General features: G+C 33.1%; 1 protein-coding gene across 3 annotated transcripts in view; it reads left to right on the top strand.

Moving 5' to 3' along the window:
* LOC108755700 (diacylglycerol kinase 1) overlaps positions 1-19649 on the top strand; it is a 97495-nt gene that overhangs the window by 36503 nt on the left and 41343 nt on the right. For 2 of the 3 annotated variants that reach the window (XM_018498883.1, XM_018498881.1), the window contains exons 2-3: positions 12121-12249; positions 15531-15619. In XM_018498883.1, the coding sequence (XP_018354385.1) occupies positions 12186-12249; positions 15531-15619 (153 nt within the window). In that variant the 5' untranslated portion in view covers positions 12121-12185. Of the gene's footprint in view, positions 1-12120; positions 12250-15530; positions 15620-19649 lie in introns of those variants that run through there. The other variant, XM_018498882.1, reaches the window with a different exon arrangement.

The raw sequence follows: 19649 nt of genomic DNA, 5'->3' as shown, positions 1-19649 counted from the left end.
ATATATATATATATATATATATATATATATATATATATATATCTATATTTCTGGAAAATAAAAATTACGTATTACAAAGCATTTCGTGACTTTTCTTTCTTTCAATTGCCTACACAATTACACGGTTATTAATATTTTCATGAATAACCAGTCGCACAAGAGTTTAATGAGATAATCTACATAAAGCGGAAATCAAAATACCGCTTTAACCGCATAAATAACTTTACTGTTGGCACAGTTACTTATGGACAAATCCGTTTCGAGCATATCGTAATGATGTGTAGGAGTGCAGAATTAACGCATCCGTGTATTACATGTGTATGTGTGTATTATAGATTGACACGTCCGATATATGCAATTTGATTTTCATATCGCTTTGATGTAGCCAATCAGCACTGGATGTGTGTGATCTACGATATTAAATTCAAACGGTTAGAACGATATTAAATGAATACGCTTCTCGTGTCGCGCTGCCAGGTGCAGGATTTCAAATTTTTTTTTTCAAGGGTGATATTGCCCATTGTGACTGCGTATCGAATGCACGCCGGCTTTGACATTTCGAAGCCTGGAAATCTGATACAATGCTTTTATTGCAGTATTACGCGAAACCTTTCAGAGAATATGTTTCATTACGTTACACACACACGCACACACACACACATACACATCAAAATATAAATATATATTTATACCAATAAATAAAACATGAGATTACATCGCTATTACGTCATCGTAAAAATATTTGATCGTTATAATAATATTTCATTGTACACAAATAAAGCGTGCACTGCTAGAAATGTTCTGAAATGTCATTAAATTTTAAGTTACACAACTTTGAACTTAATTTCACGACATTACATTAAATTTAATGTATTTACAACTACAAAGTATATATGTGTACATATACGTAAAATTTAATTGTATTTTTCATGAAAATTTATAAAATTTAATGTACTTTTCATAAAATTTTGTTAAAAGTACAGTATTTCATAAAAGTACAAGTATTTCATAAATTTAATATACACGTTCATTACATTTAAGTAATTACTGTGTAATTTAATTTTCAGTTAAATCATTCATTACTTTTAATTTCGTTCATAACCACGAGCTTCATTTATATGTAAAGGAAGCTCGTGGTTACATTTTTAACAGTGTAATCAAAGAGGGCAGAGTGTGTAGAAAAGATATTTCAGATAATTTCGATAGCGATTATTTCACGGCGGCCACAAATATGATGCTAAGCGATGACACAGCGCGGACGGTCGAGATGAAAAAAAAAAAGAACGCTTTTCGTTTCATCGCTAGTGAAACGGTGAGATATATCGAGTATATACAGTGAGAGCAAAAAGTATTCGTACAAGGAAATCTTTTATAAAAAAAAGTCTTATTTGTAAAAAATAAACATTAATTACAGCAATTTTATACAATGAACGTATTCTGTTTTAACATAAACAAATTTTAATTTTCGCTTATTTTTTTAGATTAAATGATTTTTTATAATTAATACACATCTTTTTGGTATATATAATTTTAAGAAACATACAGTCTATTTTATTCTTTATGAATAAATTGTTAATTACCTAGCTAGAAATGAACGTCAATTAAACGTCGAATCGACATCGAATTGGTGTTGAAATCATTGTATCGATATCGATTCGATGACTCGATTAATCTGATGACTCATTTCTCGCTGGATAAAATATATTTACTTTTTAAAAATAAAGTTTTTTCCAAAAAAATATTTTTCTCTGTATGAATACTTTTTACACTCACTGTATGTATGTTACCGCAACGGAACTGCGTGTCCAATGTGTCCGTTGGTATAGATCGTGAAATAACAGCGCTCTTGGATAAACACAAGTTTGCGTAGTTTAACATCGCATTTTGAATCACTACCGACAGATACGCGTTCGATTACGCAACGCCATTGCTATTCGCGCTGTTACTGTTATCGAATGATTTCCCATTACGGATTGATCATTAGCACATTATGTACGTTACAAACGCATTATTCCAATACGCGTCTACTGTCTTATCCGGATCTCCCACTGGATCTCCCTCACCTGAGACAGATTTCTTAGGTAATCGCTAATCTAATTCCGTTAATAGTATCAATTGCCGTTAACTAGCGATCGATGATAGGAGTGTCAACTCAGTGATAGGAGGTAAAATATCATTATTATTGAGAAAAATGGCAAATCGACGTCTTCGAGATGCACCACCGCACGCGTCGCTCGTTATCGGCAATCTACTGAACCGCCGTGAAATGCTTGTAGAAATGGAGCCCGTAATTGTACGAGCAGGTGTATTTTTCTTACTTATTTGTAGAATCGTTCGCGACTTTTTACGGAAACAGAAATTGTCTTGATCATACTGGAAAAAAAAAAAAAAAAAAAAAAATGAAATTGCCAATTTGTAGCATGAAGTCTCTTCACGAGGTGACGAGTAGTTTCTACAAAGATGTCATATTAGCGAAAAGAATTATATTGTATAATATAATAAAGATATATTAAAACTGTAGAAATTATATTTGTCACAAATGCCCGTAATCATACGAGCGTTATTTGTAGAATGTTTGCGATTTTAAATGGCAATCATTTTAATTATCCCGGAAAGGGAGAATTATTTGCTAATTCGCGACTCAAAGTCTCTTTACAAATAATTTTTAATAGAGATATCGTATTAAAAGAAAAAATTATTATATATTGATATGTATAATTGTAAATATATGTCACAGTCAAAGTGTTAACTCAGTAAATGTATACACTTACTGTAGTCTGCCGCAGTCAATGTATTTACTATAATATACGTAAATGTATACATTGACTAGTAAGTGTACACATTTACTGAATTTAATACTTTGACTACGACGTACAAATAAAAGTGCGTGGAAATTGTAACTTATGTAAACGATTATATGTATGCAGCAAGTTCATCTTTCTTGAAAATAAGACTTAATCCACGGGAAGGCTTGCGTTGTACTTTCTCTAACAGGTATATTTTTACCGACTAATTATAGTACAGTTTGCGCTTGCTTGGGTTTTATCAATGCATAAAATCAGGCACGTGTGACTGCTTGATAATAACGCCGTTGCGCATATATTACACGAAACAGAAAGACAAACATTTCAGCCACTTATCTCATTAACAAAGTAATAACGGTATTAAGAAATTATCTTCCTGGCAATTATGCTCACAATGTTATTCTTAGCATTAGCCAGAATGTGTTACAGTATGCAATCAACGTGCAATACGACTAATTTTAAGCTTTCGCGTTATACATTACTATAATGTACCGAGTTAAGTATATGCATGTGTGTAACATAGGTATACATACAATGTACAAGGTGTGTCTCGAGGGGTGCCCTAATTATCCATCTAATCTAGTTAATTGCAATCAATGCGTAACTATTAAGCGCCATACGAAGATCATTAGCTACTTCGAAAGGCGAATACCATATTCATCAGATTTACTGCATTGAAGAGAAAGAGAAAGAGAGAGAGAGAGAGAGAGAGAGAGAGAGAGAGAGAGAGAATTTCAATATCCTTTTATTATCTCGGACCCGTTATTTCATATATTCATTAAAGTTTTACATACATTTTAATTTCCCTATATGTGTAATGCAATAATTCCATTATCTGCTATTGATTTCCCTAATAAAATGATTTGTAAAAAATGTGATTTATGACTTCAATAAACATATTCAATGAACATATCTGAAATAGCAACATAGCTTTCGTATACGTATATACGTATATATAATTCTAAGTCAGGCATGATCATCAGCATTGTTACAGAGTACAGCTATATTTTTTCTGGTAATATAATATTCATTGTCAAGCTTGCTTTAGTAAAATGAGACATTTTTTTGGTTAGAAGTTGCTATTGATAGCCGGACAATTCCGTGTTTAATTGTCAATCGATTATATAATCTGTTCTTTTCTTCTATTTAACAAGCACACACGCACGGACATCTTTATAAAGGTTACAAAGTTCTACACAGTTTTAATTACGAGTATGTAATGGTTCCTGGCGCGGAATTATTCTGTCAAAGAGAGGGAGAGAGGACGATAGAGTAGAAAAAGAAAAAGAGAGAGGGTAAAGATAGGCTGGACTTTGTTGGACTTTATGTACCTCCCCGTTAAATCCTCTGCGCTTTCAGCAACGCATATTCACTACGGCATTATCGTAAATCAATTATCGTCGTACCAGCGCGAACGAACGACAGAGGGTTTTTCACTTAGTCCATTGATCTGCCTCTTAAATTTTATTTCACCGGCATCACGATTGGCAGCGATTCCGAACGTTTTGTAAAAAACGAAATTACAAAACGAAAAGTGAAAACAATAAGCGAAGTACATTCGAATCGCGAACAGACAAATGAGTATTATATCAGATAATATTGAAAAATAAAAGTTGACATCAAAAGTGTAAATGTATTGATAGTTTTACTATTCATAATGATGCTTGCATAAAACAGTTAAATCCTGTACGCGCAAAAGATATTTCACAATTTTAATTCATTTTAACAAATAAAAAAGAATAAAATAGGCTTAAAAGTTTTTAACACATATGCTATGGATTAATTATTTTACATAAAGCGTATATAAGAATAAATTATTAATTCAATTTATTTTAATCTCATATTATTTATAAATGGTCTCTATGTTATATTTATAAATAATCTATTTAATGTTAACGCGAATTCATATTACAGTTACATATCTGATGTTAGATAATGTCGGAAAGTACAAGTTGACATTTAACGCGCAAATTTATTTTAAGGCTAAAATTTTGAGATATCCTCATTTGCGCGTTTATTCGTTTTACGCGAGCAACATACAGTTTATAGTAACATATACATATTACAAAACAGAAAGGATTAAACGGCGGAAGCCCGTCTTGCATAATACATAACGCATAAGAAAATGAATCAATCAAAGTCCTTTATTTTCTTCTGTTTCTTTATTATGAAATAAAAGACTGTGATTGGTGGATTTTCTTATGCTTTATCCATTCTGTGTTATGCAAAGATCTATGTTCCGATCTTATGGCATACAAAATGTATAAGCATAGCATAGAATAAGACTAAAACTGTCTGGAGCAATAAGCGTCTAACATAAAGTCGCCCATTTACATAACATGCTCATAGATGTGCAAAATTTACACTCAAGGCTTGTAATCTTCTAATATCAATCTAATCCCTTCCTTCCCTTTTAATAAATACGACTCTTTTTACATGGCTTTGATTAAATTAATAAATACTATTAATATCTTATTATACAAATATCATGTTAATTATGTCGTTAATCATATCTTGTTAAGAAGGCAGGCTTATGCGTTAAGTACGTATACTGTTAACGATTGATTATTGTTTTATAAAATCGTACAATAAACTTATTTAAATTACGTTTGTTTAAATAAATAGAATACGATTAAACGAACATGTACCTATACTTCAAGGAGTACATAACATTTATCCCGTCATCAGAAATAAGTCTCTTCGAGAAAAAGCTCAGCGTATTTTTGCGTCATATCATAATTTACATAATATATTACTTTATATTTCTGTCTCGAGCAGCCTCATAACGGTTTTATTCTTTGTCAATTGCAGAAATCGCTTATCCGCAAAAGTATTCTGCAAATAACATTGCTTATTCGCGTTATAAATTGAAGCCGTCCTTGCCGCTATTAAAATAATAAGGACACACACGCGAGTAGATGTAAAGATTTTAAATACAATATGTATAGGTAAATATGTTATAAAGATTAAAAATTATTATTCTCGTTATCATAATTTTTCTATAGCGCGCTAAAATTAACTAAACGTAATAATATTGAAAGAAATATATTTGTATAATTTTATAATTTAATTATAATCTCAGGAGGTCATAATATGGAGAATTCATTAATGTAACATCAACGAGAATACAATTTGTAGTATATACTATTAAGTTTAATGGGCAATATTATGGGCGCAGCGTCTTATACGTACACACACTACGTCGTATTCGAGCAACTGATATACCATGGATCGTAATTGTCTTCGTGGATGCTCCTATCATGGATAACTGACGACGGCGTATATTTCATTTGGATGTTGGGACAGGATAATAAATTTACTTAACCACGTTCCGTCAGCGATTTCATCGGTCGTTGTAAGCGCTGTAACGTGAAACGCGTTATTCTATTCTGAACGAATTTCCTTCACCGCGCAAGAAGAAACGCAATTTCTTTCAGGTTGTAAAAATAGGAGAGATTAAATCGCGAAACGACAATGCGCGAATACTTTCAGTAATTACGACATCCGCGGAGTACCGCGAAATATTCATCCCATTTAGATGATGGATAACCCGTTGGATCAGCAAGACAGTTCTTTATCTACAATTTGCGTTGTAACTTCTGCAATACGTATTTTACAATCGGAACAAAGTTTGAACAAATAAGTTCTTAATTCGAAATTAATCGTTTATAGAACGTGAATTTTTTTGAAAATCTGCCGCAATGTATGGAGACGTAATTATTTAGCGACATATTGGGTGCGACAAAATGAAAGTGAAAATCAATAGGAAAAAAATCTGCGAATTTTAATTTACTAACCGCAATGCGTTTCTGCAACTGGATGGGAACAATTTGTCAATTGAAAGAAAAACATATGGGAAACTACAACCGCGCGTAAATTTTTTTCGTTTGTGCAAAAAAATATTTGTAGACTCTACAAACGCCGCAAGTGATTGAAAAAGTTTTTAGAAGCGAACTCTCTCTCTCTCTAATATCCTTTTGCACATCGTTCTTGCAAGTCTTGCAAACAAGATATTTACGTAACGGAAGATATTTAATTTTTCTCATATAAGCATATGCGTTACCAATTTTCTTCATAATTAATGCGAATATCTATGACAATATAAAGTTACTTACGAACATGATTACATTGTACGGGTTACCATGTATACAGACTTTTTGAAAATCATTTGTAACTCGAGTCTCTTTCTAAAATAAACTCATCTACATTTTTCAAGCAAATCCACTTTTTCCTCATTTCAACAAAAAGCAGTGACGGCTGTCGCGCGAAAAAGTCTCGCAATCGCGACCATCCCCCTGGCTCAGGGATTTATTTTTCTCCAGGGGGGGGTAGATTAAACGGCCGCGCACCAGGCCGCATCTCGAGCTGCCCTTCATTTGGATTCGCGTGTGAAACTAATTACGCGCTCACCGCCATCGATTGGCATTTTATTCGAATGCGAGTGTGTTCGGGGACACAGCCGACGGTACACGGTAAATCACGGAAGAAGCCAGCGGAGCAATAAAATTGCATTTCACGCTCGTGGCACGCACGCGGGCGAACCGCGCGTGCAAGTAGCGCCGAATCCCGTTCTGCGCGTTATAAACCCGGATTATATAATCCGGACGAAATTATCGGCGAATCTGTACCCGCAGGAGAGGAGGGAGGAAATGATCGAATCACACATCGGTAGTGAAGTATTACATGGAGAAGCGGATACGTTCGGGATTAATGCGATCATGCATCGCATCGTGTTTGTCGATTGTGCTCGTTCTACCAACAGCTCGTTGTATGCACACCGCGAATTAAGGGTCTCATGCGAAACGGCGATGATAATCCGTTGATATTATGCTAAATTTTCTTTTTATTCACAGCATTATCGGCCCCCGTTATTTGAACTCTTGCTTTTGAACTGTTGCCGCACTGGCGGTTCCATTAATTCCAGTTCACATCCGGCTTAGATTAAAAATCGCGGCGCAGCGGGTGTAACATTTAGCGAATACTTGATGGTATTTACAGATAGCACACAGAAAGAATGGTTTTGCTGAAATATCCAAAAATTCAGCTAGATAGAGATCTCAAAATTTTGCTTGAACCATCAAAATAATTAAATAGGACGCTTAAATTGATTAGTAAAATATTAAAACTTTTCGTAATATATTATCATTGCCGCTTAAACATTCTACATCTAATCGTGTTGATTTCCAAATAAAATTATTTTCAGATTTGTATATCTAGCTAAATTTTTAGATACTTTAGAAAACCCTTTTTTTCGTGCAGAAATTACTGATTCGAAAAGTGACGAAACACTCTAAAAAAATGTGGATATGGATTCAATATGTACAATATCTGTATAATTTACATCGTGCTGATATGTCAACATCAATATATGTATATTTAAAGCTTATGGTGTTTATATTAACATCAATATCATGTGAATTTAAATCCATACATATATTGATATTTCAATATCAACACGGTGAAAATTATATAAATATGGTGTTAAATCAACATCCATATTTTTTAGAGGGAAACGTTTTTCTTTCTTCCTGACTATTTAATTAATATCATCTGAAATGACCCATTATACAAGACGCTATTTGTTTTATTTAATAATTCACAAAATGATAAAAAGAAGAATTAATGTTGCGTAAAGAGAATTTTCATATTTTTTCACATCATAATACGTAAAATACTTTCAATAATATAATTGTATTATGTAAATAAACTCGCGGTAACACGGTATACCATATTCTCATTACATAAAATGTTCCACAACCGCTATACAACGCTTTAATAGCGTATTTTGGATATTAATTGGAGTTGAAAATTTTGATACGAGAAGATAGTCTCTCGAGTTATAACGATCCAAATTGATTAATTAATTCCACAAAATTTGTACACTCAGTCCCGTAACTAATTACACGCGGACCGATGTGTTATCTGTTATTTATTTTTTTTTCAACTCTAATATTAATTTTTTTTAATTTTGCCTTTTATATAGCTCCAGATATATTATTTTATCATTTCACATTAGTTCGCTTTATATCAAAGCTCAGTTATCAATAAATAGCATAATTATAAATATGATTAATAATAATTTGTCTCTTTTTACTAAATTGTTGGAATATATTATGTGATTATAAAATATTTACTATTATTTTTTTATTCATCGATGAAATATACAGATTATTGAAAAAATTTCTGAATATATTGCTTTCTTGCGCCAGTTTATGTAACATTAAATCCTGAAGGAGTCAAGCACGAACCTCTCAAATTTTATTAAAAACGTATTTGGGAAGAGAGAAAAAAGAAAATAAAGTAAAGCATCTAAATATTAATAGCTTTTCCATATTATTTATTCTACATATTAATTTATTTTTATTTTTATTTTACACAAGTACAAAAAATACTTGTGTTAGTAAACTAAATTGTCAATCACACATTAACAATAAAATAAGTAATAAGTTATATATACGATATATATGTCAGTATATATATATATATATATGACAGTACTAATTGATTTCTTGTGGAATGGCTATCGATTTCCAGCGGAACATTAGTTGAAAGGTGATTCCGACGTTGATCAACGTTCTTTTTAAAGTCGAAAAGTTATAAAACGTTGGCAGTTTCATCTTGACATTGATGAACACTGTTGAATTAATTATATTTCTTCTATAGATATTGGAACGAAAATCTGAAATAGTAATTGAATTCTCATCTCTGTCGCATCGATTTCTCACTTCCAATGAACAAATTGTGTAAGATATCTCTTTCAATTAACCCTTAGCACACATGATAGGATTATTCGTGGTCCTGTGCATTCTTTTCTTTGAAATGTAATACTAGGAAATGTAATACTAAGTAATTACAATTATAATTCGATATTGGACCGATGAGAATAGATCTTGTTTAGAGAAATTCTATTTTTGATCAAAACGGATCTTATAGTGCTTGAATGTGCGAATTTATATACATGTCCAATTCCGTAAACTGCGCGCTGAAATCTTTTCGCTGAAAAGTTTTGTTTATGATTGCATTTCAAGACTGAAAAAGATTTCGACATGCAGTTTGTAGAATTGAATATGTATATAAACATGGAAATATTTAAGTCTGAAATTCCACTTTGAACGAAAACAGAATTTAATTAGACCAAGTAATTAGTTACAACACATTTATATACAATTTTTTTTAATGTACAACTTTACAAATATTTTTACAAAATATTAAAGTACGAGTTACTTATTAATTTTTGTGAATTTGTAAAAAATTCATCCCACCAATGACCTATCTTTTACTCATCATCCGTCGAAAGTTCATTATTCACGGTAGTTCGGTATCACTAATTGAATAATTACGTCTCCTAGCACTTGTCGCGACTGTGTTTCGTAGATTAATGCGACGATACACAAACGGCTCACGACCCGCCCTTTCGTCTGATCTCGCTACGTGAATGACAATAAGGGCCTCTTCAACTCTGATTAACGCTAATCGATATGGTTAATTCAATTAGCACAATTGCTAACGTGAGAACTGAACACAGTTTATCTCGGAAGAGGAAGAAAGAAGAAGTTCTGATTCATTGAACTGCTATTGGCACTTCTGCAAATTAATCATCGATTAACTAAACTAAAGCGACTGAGTTGTACGATTACTTTGCATATACACGCAAAAACAAGCGAACGGTGTTATCATGAAATATTTAATACGTCCCGAAAGATAAAGGTACGTCGAATATTCTCAAATCAATATTCATGAATGAGTTTATTATCGCATATTGCGCGCTTTGTTTCGCTAACCCGTTAGCGTCGCTTAATTGAGTTATCGATTAATTTTCAGTAACGATCGAAAATTTTCATGCAAAAGAAAATTATATAATTTGCAACGGTTAAAACTTGTTATTCGACATAATTAAATTATCGAAAAAGAGTATTAATTAAATTATCATTATTAGTCGATTAATAATAATTGTTATGGTTGAGAAAAAGAAAATGGACTGAAAAATAATAATCACTAAATTAAAAATCACTTGAATGAAAACAATAACAAATTAATGTGCATAAAAAAAATCAATAATGCATAAATGCAATTATAGGTTCATATTTGTTTCACTATATATTTCGTTTCAGAACGGACAGAAAAATTGATAAAATTTTAGAGAGAAAGGAACGCAATATATGTATTATGAACGTGATTTTTCACGTTTATTAAATAACCTTTTATTTATATTTCACATAGATTATTTATAAAAAAAAAGACAAACACGTGTAGTTTAAAATATAGCGACTTATTATAGATAGCGTTTCAACAAAAATTTAATTTTTCGCGGATTAAAGCCTGTAGCTGACCATAGCGAATTTTGGAAAAAGATTCGATACATTGGACCTGTGAATATCGTGTCACGGTTTTACCACCGTGGATAAAGTTTTACGCGGCTCAGCTAAAGACAGTACAGTGAAAAGAGATCGGTGAACGGTTCAAAATGCCAAACGAACGAGTTTCATCGAACATCACAGGTTTCGCTGACAGAGGATGTGTCCAGCCGTTGCCACATGTTTGCGGAAGGAACATGTTCGATCGTTCGGATACCTCTCTTGCACATTGACGCGTTTACAGCGAGAGAAAAGCGGCCACAGTGACCGTAAATCTGTAATTTGCCCGAACGACTGATGCGCAACGAATGTGTATATATGTGTGAGATCGCAACAGACTATATTAATATAAACCACTAACAAATAGTAAATCAATATCAAAAGCACTTCTAGGTTGATCTAACAGATAATTGACATAATTAAAGCCGCACAATGCTTTGAATCTAATTTCTTTCTGTTAAATAATTTATTTAATTAATCGTGTTGTTATTATTTTGATATTATTTAATTTGTTATTACATTTGATTTAAATGACACGTTGCATTTTTCCCCCGAATTGCATGAATAGAAGGCGAATAATAAATATTTCATATCAGCATCAATTTATAAATATATTTAATATTTAAAAAATTAATTCAATCAGCGTGTTACACAAAAGAATCATTAATATTTCTCTAAAGATATGCAAAAAAACATAAAGAAATTGACTCGATATTGACTATTTAGCTAGTCGCTATAAATAGTCTGAAATGTTAATCAACTCACTGAAGCTTATCGAACATAGGTGTATTATTTTCTTCATAGTGCAGAGATGTAATAAGGTTAGCTATAAATAATTTCAAATTTAATTCAATAAAATATAGAGATACTTAGTTATTTCTATATGGAGATCTTGAATAACAAAGCCATATAGAGAGACACCGATCGCGTTTTTACAAACAGCGATATCTTTTGATTTGTAGGTGACGAATTTCAGTATCCAGCATCTGGCCACTCGTCCTGAGGGATATATAGATCAGAAGTAAGGATGACCTTCCATTGGGATAAGCTCTCGCCAGCTGAATTCCAACAACTTCAGGACTTGGCAGCTTGTAAGTAGCAAAAGAAAGAAACGGAATAGGAAGTGCTGAAACGTGTAAAATAATGCAGATAAATCACAACGGAGAACTACGGTTTCTTTCTTTTTTCTTTTGAATTTTTTTTTTACAGGTCGTAAATCCTAAAGTCTGCGTTACTGATGAAGTTTTAACCAACTTTGACTTATCTAGCATCGGCAAAATTTAACACGAACAACTTTATATACATCTGGCTTAATTCTCGCTTAATAGACGGTGTTATTAATTTGCGGACACTTAATGAAGATTAGTCTCTTAACTATTTATCAATATTCAAGCTGATTTCAAAGTTCTGAATAAAGACGATTATTTGATATAAAGAACCAAAATAAAGTTTCAAACATTTTTTTTAACGCTTTACGATATTTGCAAATTTGTAACCGCTATATTATACGAATTATTATTTTACTTCTATTTACGTCAAAGTCAATGAATTAATTTTACATTTTTTTTCAACATTTTCAAATTCGAATTCAGTTTGTAATTTTGAGTGTATACTTGATTAGGCGACCATTCATACAGTATCCTCCGAATGAATCAAATGATGTAATTTTATTTGCTCCGAATCGAATCGAATGTGCGATAATTTTATCCCGAATTTACTCATTGAATACAAATGAGCTTCTCGTGTTGCCTGTTGCGTTCTTTAAAAGTTTCGTTGCGATGGAAGTAACTGAAGTTTACGCGCGCTATCGGGTAACTATCGTCGCACGAATTAGATTATAGTCACAAGAAAGTAACTTATTTGAACAATGAAAGATAATATAACATTATTTGTTACCGTCAAAACGTAAATTAATACGTAAGTTAGTACGTTGTAATAAAAAACACATTCTGGCATTTTGTTAAGATGTTTTGTAACATCTTTCTGATAGAATAGAACAATATAATTTTTTTTTAATACATAAATGTAAATTTTCTGTCTTCGATTGTCGTAAATTACCTGAGACTTTCGTGTGCCATAGTGAATATTCTTAAATTATGTGGCTAGCAACGGGGCACTATCTTTAATTACAGATAGCACTTAATTCAATTAAATATAACTGAAACGAAGTGGTAATTAGCTCCGTTCAATTACGCAGAATGAAAGTCAACAACTGGAAGTTTGTTGAATGAAAGCTATTAAAAATACATCAAGATGGATATAAAACGTAAATACTATCACGTTGAAAAAAGAAATGTCGAATAATCAACAATTTATATGTCTTCGTTCGCTCTCTTCGTTACGAAGCATCGTGCAATTCGCGCATGTTGCTTGAAATAAGTTTATAAAATTATATGCATTTAAAACTTTAATTAAAAATATTTATGCGTTAAGTAGCTTGCAATATTTTCTTGAAACCCTCGTAGACATTTTCGCGGATATTGCTTTGGGTAAAAACAATCGCGAGATTTCAAAAAATTCCCGATTGGAATGAATAATTCAAATGAACACGTGTATAAAGCCGCTTGTTACATTATAATCTCTAATTAATATAATATGTAGATCCGAACGTTGAAATTCGTATAATTTTGCCGTACATTTCCGTTTTTCCGATTTAGCGACCGGCAGTAAACGCGCTTCGAATTTTCCGCGCATAAACTCCTCGATCGCGGGCTTGATGACGTACAGGTGTTTCCACTGTCTAGTATTTTACATCCGGCTGACAGGAAGATGCGACGCTGTAGCAACGCCTATGTCTTTCGAGAAGAAGCAACATACGCAACGTTCGCGCAGGAAAGCACTAATTCATCGAACAAGCGCTGCACTTTGTCGTGTAAGCTGAATAAATTGCCGCCGTTCGTCAAGAAATTTACTGGCATTATCGTAATATGGCTTCCATCCTGGTACATAATCTTTCATTCGAAATAGTACAACATTGTGCGAAACAAAGGATTCTCGCGTTAGAATTCGCAGAAATAGAATGCGATTGGGAGATGAGAGAGATCAAGAAATCAAAAAATATCATTACGATTATTTAAAAATAATCGAACAAGTATACGTTTATTGCACGGGAAGAACGGTTTTGCTAAAATGGGTATCTAAAAATTTAAGTTAATTAGATATAGATCTGAAAATAAATTTGATGGCTGTAAAAATAATTATGTAGAACACTCAAGCTGGTTACTAAAAATGTCAAAACTTTTTACAGCATTGCTTATTATGCTTGACTTTCCCACACAATTATTTTCATAATCCAACAAAATTTATTTTCAGATCTGTATCTGATTAAATTTTTACCTACCTTCAGCAAAATAATTCTTTCCATACGTATTTTAACTGACAAACATTAACTGACAAACATTTTCTTTCATTCTCTCTTAAGTTAAACAATAACGTAAAAACAATAATAAATTAAATTATAAATCGACTGTACAAATCAAAGATTGTTTAACAAAAAAATCAACATTAAATGTATTTGAAAATTAATGCTCGAACGTCTATAACTTTTTAAAACAGAATAAATTTATCGTAATGAGTACAGCTTTCGAAAAAAAATTTGCTTTGTCATAAAGTTACTGTTTGCAATTCATTTTTGTGGCTATTCTACCGTTATAAAATAATTGTTCAATAATCATCGGCAGTTATGCGAGACGGACAGTCATTGAGGCGGAAACAGGAATTTTAGCTGGACGCATTAATCATCTACTCGTTCGAATACGATCCGTGGCCGTCAATCGGCTTGAAAATAGTAGTGGCCCAAAAATATCCTGATCCATTAAGTGCATTATGACGTCAGCGCGGGTAGATTAGGCCAATGGCCTCCTATTATTAGTCAATTTATCACCGTTGTTTCTTCTGTAAACAGTTGACTTCAAGATGGTTGGATCAATCGCCCTCTCTCTTCAACTGTCTATCTCAGAAACTAACTTGTTCGTGACACATTTGCTGACATGTCGAATCAACCAGAAAAAAATCTCTCACGAAATATTGATATATTTACAACTTTAATATATTTTTTTTTTTTATATACATTTATTGGAATGATCAATTTACAAAGCTAAGATTGGAAGCATTTGAATATTTAAAAAATTGTGAGCATTTTACGTCATACACATCGCCAATCAAATTTTTCTGACCCAATAAAATTACTTTTTTAATTTGCTTTTACATTTTATACGTATTGTTATGAAATATTTTATTAAATTTTCGACTATTAATAAAACATGTGTTATATTATTTAGATTCTCTTTGATACTTGACAATTATTCTTTCAATATCATATAGAATTTAATTACGAGTGCAACAAATTGTCAAACCGTTAATTGTTTCTCAGATTCCACGCGGAAGCTCCAGGATGTTCTGGCCGAATTTTGTGGGAGCAACACAACGCCGAGCGGCGTGCCGAAATATCATCCGGACGGAGTGAGTCATATAAAGATTAATCCATATTTTAGCCGTAACCGATAGTATACGCATCAAAAAATTTAAAAGGATATTTTCCGTCTATAAAAAAAGATATATCGTTTTAAAGATAGGGCGAAATTAAGTGAAGATGTATCTCTAACATTAAAAAATGAGAATATCTTATGCAACGTTATTTTAGTTTTTTCATCCGACACTGTCGTGATACTCTATTCGGTAAATGTTATTTTTTGTAAAGTATACGTTTGATTCCATAGAAATTTCCGCAAGTTTTCTGTGTAAATCGATGGACGTGAAGGATTCTACCGAACGGGAACACGATTTCGTTGCCGTCTCTCATCTCAGGTGCACTTCAACCTTTCTATAAAATGAAATTGAACGATCGGTGTGCTCAAGAGTGCACTTGAGCGACAAATATCTACTTAACTTGGACGCAAGCTGTTTAAACAAGTTTTCAGGAAATGTGATATTTTACGGAAAACCGCCGACAGATACATCCATTCAAAACGATTTACGTAAATAATTAGTTAACTTTTATTCGTGACAAGAACAAAGTTGTAACTTTACAAAATGTCAGTCGACTTCGTTGCAGCTGTTTGCCGATGAAAAATTTTTTATCGTCGTATTAAAAAAAAAAGGGACTATATCGTTTCAGAGGGAACTGCCTCTCGTTTTATTTGCTTCACATCGACTGAGGTACTGTCAGATTATATAAGCGTACAGTTTATATTTTGAGTGAAAGCTGTACAGGAACGACATAAAGCGATGATATAATACGGTTCACAGCGAGAAAGCATTTGTTCCATAAAATCGTAAACTATTCCCGCTAGAATAACATTCAGAACACGTACGATTCTCACGAACAGGTGGAAGTTATTGCGTGCTCGAGTTATACAAGAAGAACGAACCGCATAAGAGAGTTCCGCATTCGACGACGCATCAATGATCGACTCGAATCTCTAATGATAGTCGCATGCGAAGTTATTTCTTGCACGAAAAGAGATTTCTCTTACCGCAAATAACATACGCATGGACCATTATAGTTTAAGATCAATTTTATGAGAATTAGTATTAAAAAGCAATCAGTATTAAATTCTTCTCTCTCCTTCTCAGTACATATACATTCTCAAAATTTTTCCTTCGTGTGTTTTTTTTTTTTATCAACAATAAAAACATGGCACGACAGTTCTTCGGAGTTCGCAAATTTGCGGATTTTTGAAGTTTTTCAGCGCTCACAGCTCATAATGTGACCGCGCGCGAATTCGTCTCGCAGATTTCACTGGTGGAACTAAAGTCATTCCTCCAACTTCGACACCCCTCGCTACTTTCTGACAGTCGTTTTACTTTTGCGTCAGCGTGCGATGTATTGGAACAATGCGCAACATCGACGTAGCATACGTCTATAAACCTAAACATGCAGGAACACGTTCAGCTCTCCTGGGGAAAATATTAACTCCGAAACTAAAACAGATTGCTGAAGTTGCGACGATGCTGGTTTTTTTTGTACGAAGTGCTCCGTGTTTACCGTCCGTCACAGTTTGTCGTAACACGCGTTGCATCATGATGATATATCGATTAGGGCTTCTTTTAACGTGCATCTCTCTTGTGACTAATGGAGCAACTTTTTGCAAAAATTTTGCACCAAGTCTCATGCGAAAAAGTTACGAGTCTCGTCATAAATATTCAAATGGCTAATGCGTCAACGAAATGCGCAAGCTTTTTTGAGAGTCATCATAATTTTACTTAATAATCCCACTCCTATTTTTATACAGTCGTTGAAACAGAATCAGGAATGTGTCTCTTGTTAATATTTCCTTCTGATAATGGGACAGTTATTATAACATAAGCTAGACACATCTGCGTGAAAACGATTTGAACGTTTATTTTCGACTAAATTCCTAAACCCTTATAAAACCATTGTGAGTTGCAACAGGAAAGTCTGATTCATGATCCGACGGTAGTAATTTCATAGCACGTTCCAAGTTGGGGTCCCTTTGAAGAGCGATCTAAATTACTTTCTTCTATGTTGGCCGGCGTCTTTCCGCAAATTCCGACCGCGCGACATTTTCAGACGGTGAGCAAATTTACTGGCTCACCATCGACGGCGATGTAATCCACCATTTTCGCGTGACATTCTCATATGAGCGACCGGCCAGAATTTCACGAGGCATTACTCTTCGAGTAATTATTTTAAAATGGCAATAAAGCTTGGATCTCTTACAGGATCGTAAAAAAATTGCGACATCAAAGCGGTTGGATTTTATGCTGGATACTTGTCTAAAATTTTATGTTTCTCAAAACGAAGACGAAAATGACTTGTATAACTTTAACGTATATATACCGTAATAATGCCGCAAAAGCTTTCTGTTCGTTTTGTAGCGGTACGTGCCGTAGAGATTCCGCGAGACACTAGCAGAACTTGTTCGTTGGTGGAAAGCACAGAAATTGCATTCTTACTAAGAGTGTCACAATGCTTACTGATCTTATTGCATACATAGTAACAGTTAAAATCCATTAACGTGAAGCTATTGTTACGAGAAAGATTCCGTAAACTTTATTTACGCAGACAGCCAGCGATGTTATTCGCACAGGATCGAACATTATTCGTTTTATCGTGTACAGTGGTAGCTGGTCAGGAAAATATCGTCGACTTCGAGTACGCGATTACGTGAGGCAATATTGGCAAATTTAATATGTAATTTAAAAAAACTCTTCATTAACCCCACTAACCAGTAATAATTTGAATCTCTCTCACTTTTGAATCTTTTAAATATACATCAATCTTCTTCCTATAACTTGTATGCGTATTTTGTATTTTTAACTCTAATCGATATCCGTTCTCTCTTAACTGGTATTCGCGGATCCAGTATACTTTAAATTAATGTACCTTTGCTTAAAGTTAACATGACTGAACGATTTTTTTTTTTCATTTTGAAGATTATGTAAGGTTATGAAAAACATTTGTTATAAATAACTTTTTATAACACAGTTGAAGAAAATGTTCGGGTCCGCTGGATACGTGAATATCGATTAGAATTAAATACTTCACTGTATAAAAAAAAAAGAGGAAAAAGGTGGTAAAATAAAAAGTAACTAAAGTTCAATTTTAAACTTAATCTATGTATTAATCTCGTGTGTGTTGTTCTGGGTGTACGTGAATAAACCATGAAGTAAATTACACTTTAAAAATCTAACAGATTATTTTCATTGCCGCGATATTAACGTGAAACATACCAGTTCAATCACAAAGCGATTGAAATCGAACCGACCGATATTGCGTCAACATTTACAACCGGAATCCTTTGTGCAAGAGAACGCAAACTTGGTAATCCGTATGATGCGACAATCGACATCGAATGTTAAGAGGTTACATCGGTTACGAGAGCAAGGGGTCCGGAAATTCCACTGCGGACGCGGTCTTTTACCGTGAAGCGTAACCGGTGTCGAGAACTCATAATTGGAGATTCCACCGAGGGACAAGCGTGCGTCAACGGCCCGATAAGAGGTCACATTCAACCACAAGTCTGACACATGAAACGAGCGCTGCGACACTCGACTCCCTCGATTATAGTTAGCCGAATTTGCGTTTTGCTCGCAAACCAGATTTATCTGCGTAAATAAATTTAATCATTGGAAAATCACAAATTTTGTTCTACGATTAATTCATCGCCACATTATTAATTGTATTTAGATCATTTCTTTCTCATTATATTTTGACGAAAGTTTTGTAAATATCTAATTAGAATTCGTCTGATTTATGGATTATGTATCTGTAGCGTATATATATTTGTAGATTATATGTCTAAAAGTGTAATAATATTTTTTGTAAAACCATACTTATTTCGTACGATTTATTTATACATTTTATCGTGTCTTTCATGTTTTGTTTAATTGTTTTGCCGTATCTTTCACGTTTTATTCAAAAGTTTTACTCATTAATTGTTCCGAAGCATCATTGCAAATAATACGAATAACACGGTCACCAAACAATAACGTTGAGGTTCGATAATTGCGAATTTAATTGAATAAA

Source organism: Trachymyrmex septentrionalis, unplaced genomic scaffold, assembly GCF_001594115.1.
Source record: "Trachymyrmex septentrionalis isolate Tsep2-gDNA-1 unplaced genomic scaffold, Tsep1.0 scaffold9, whole genome shotgun sequence".
Taxonomy (NCBI): Eukaryota; Metazoa; Arthropoda; class Insecta; order Hymenoptera; family Formicidae; genus Trachymyrmex; species Trachymyrmex septentrionalis.
The sequence above is the reverse complement of the archived record's forward strand: the minus strand, read 5'-3'. Positions and strand labels throughout refer to the sequence as shown.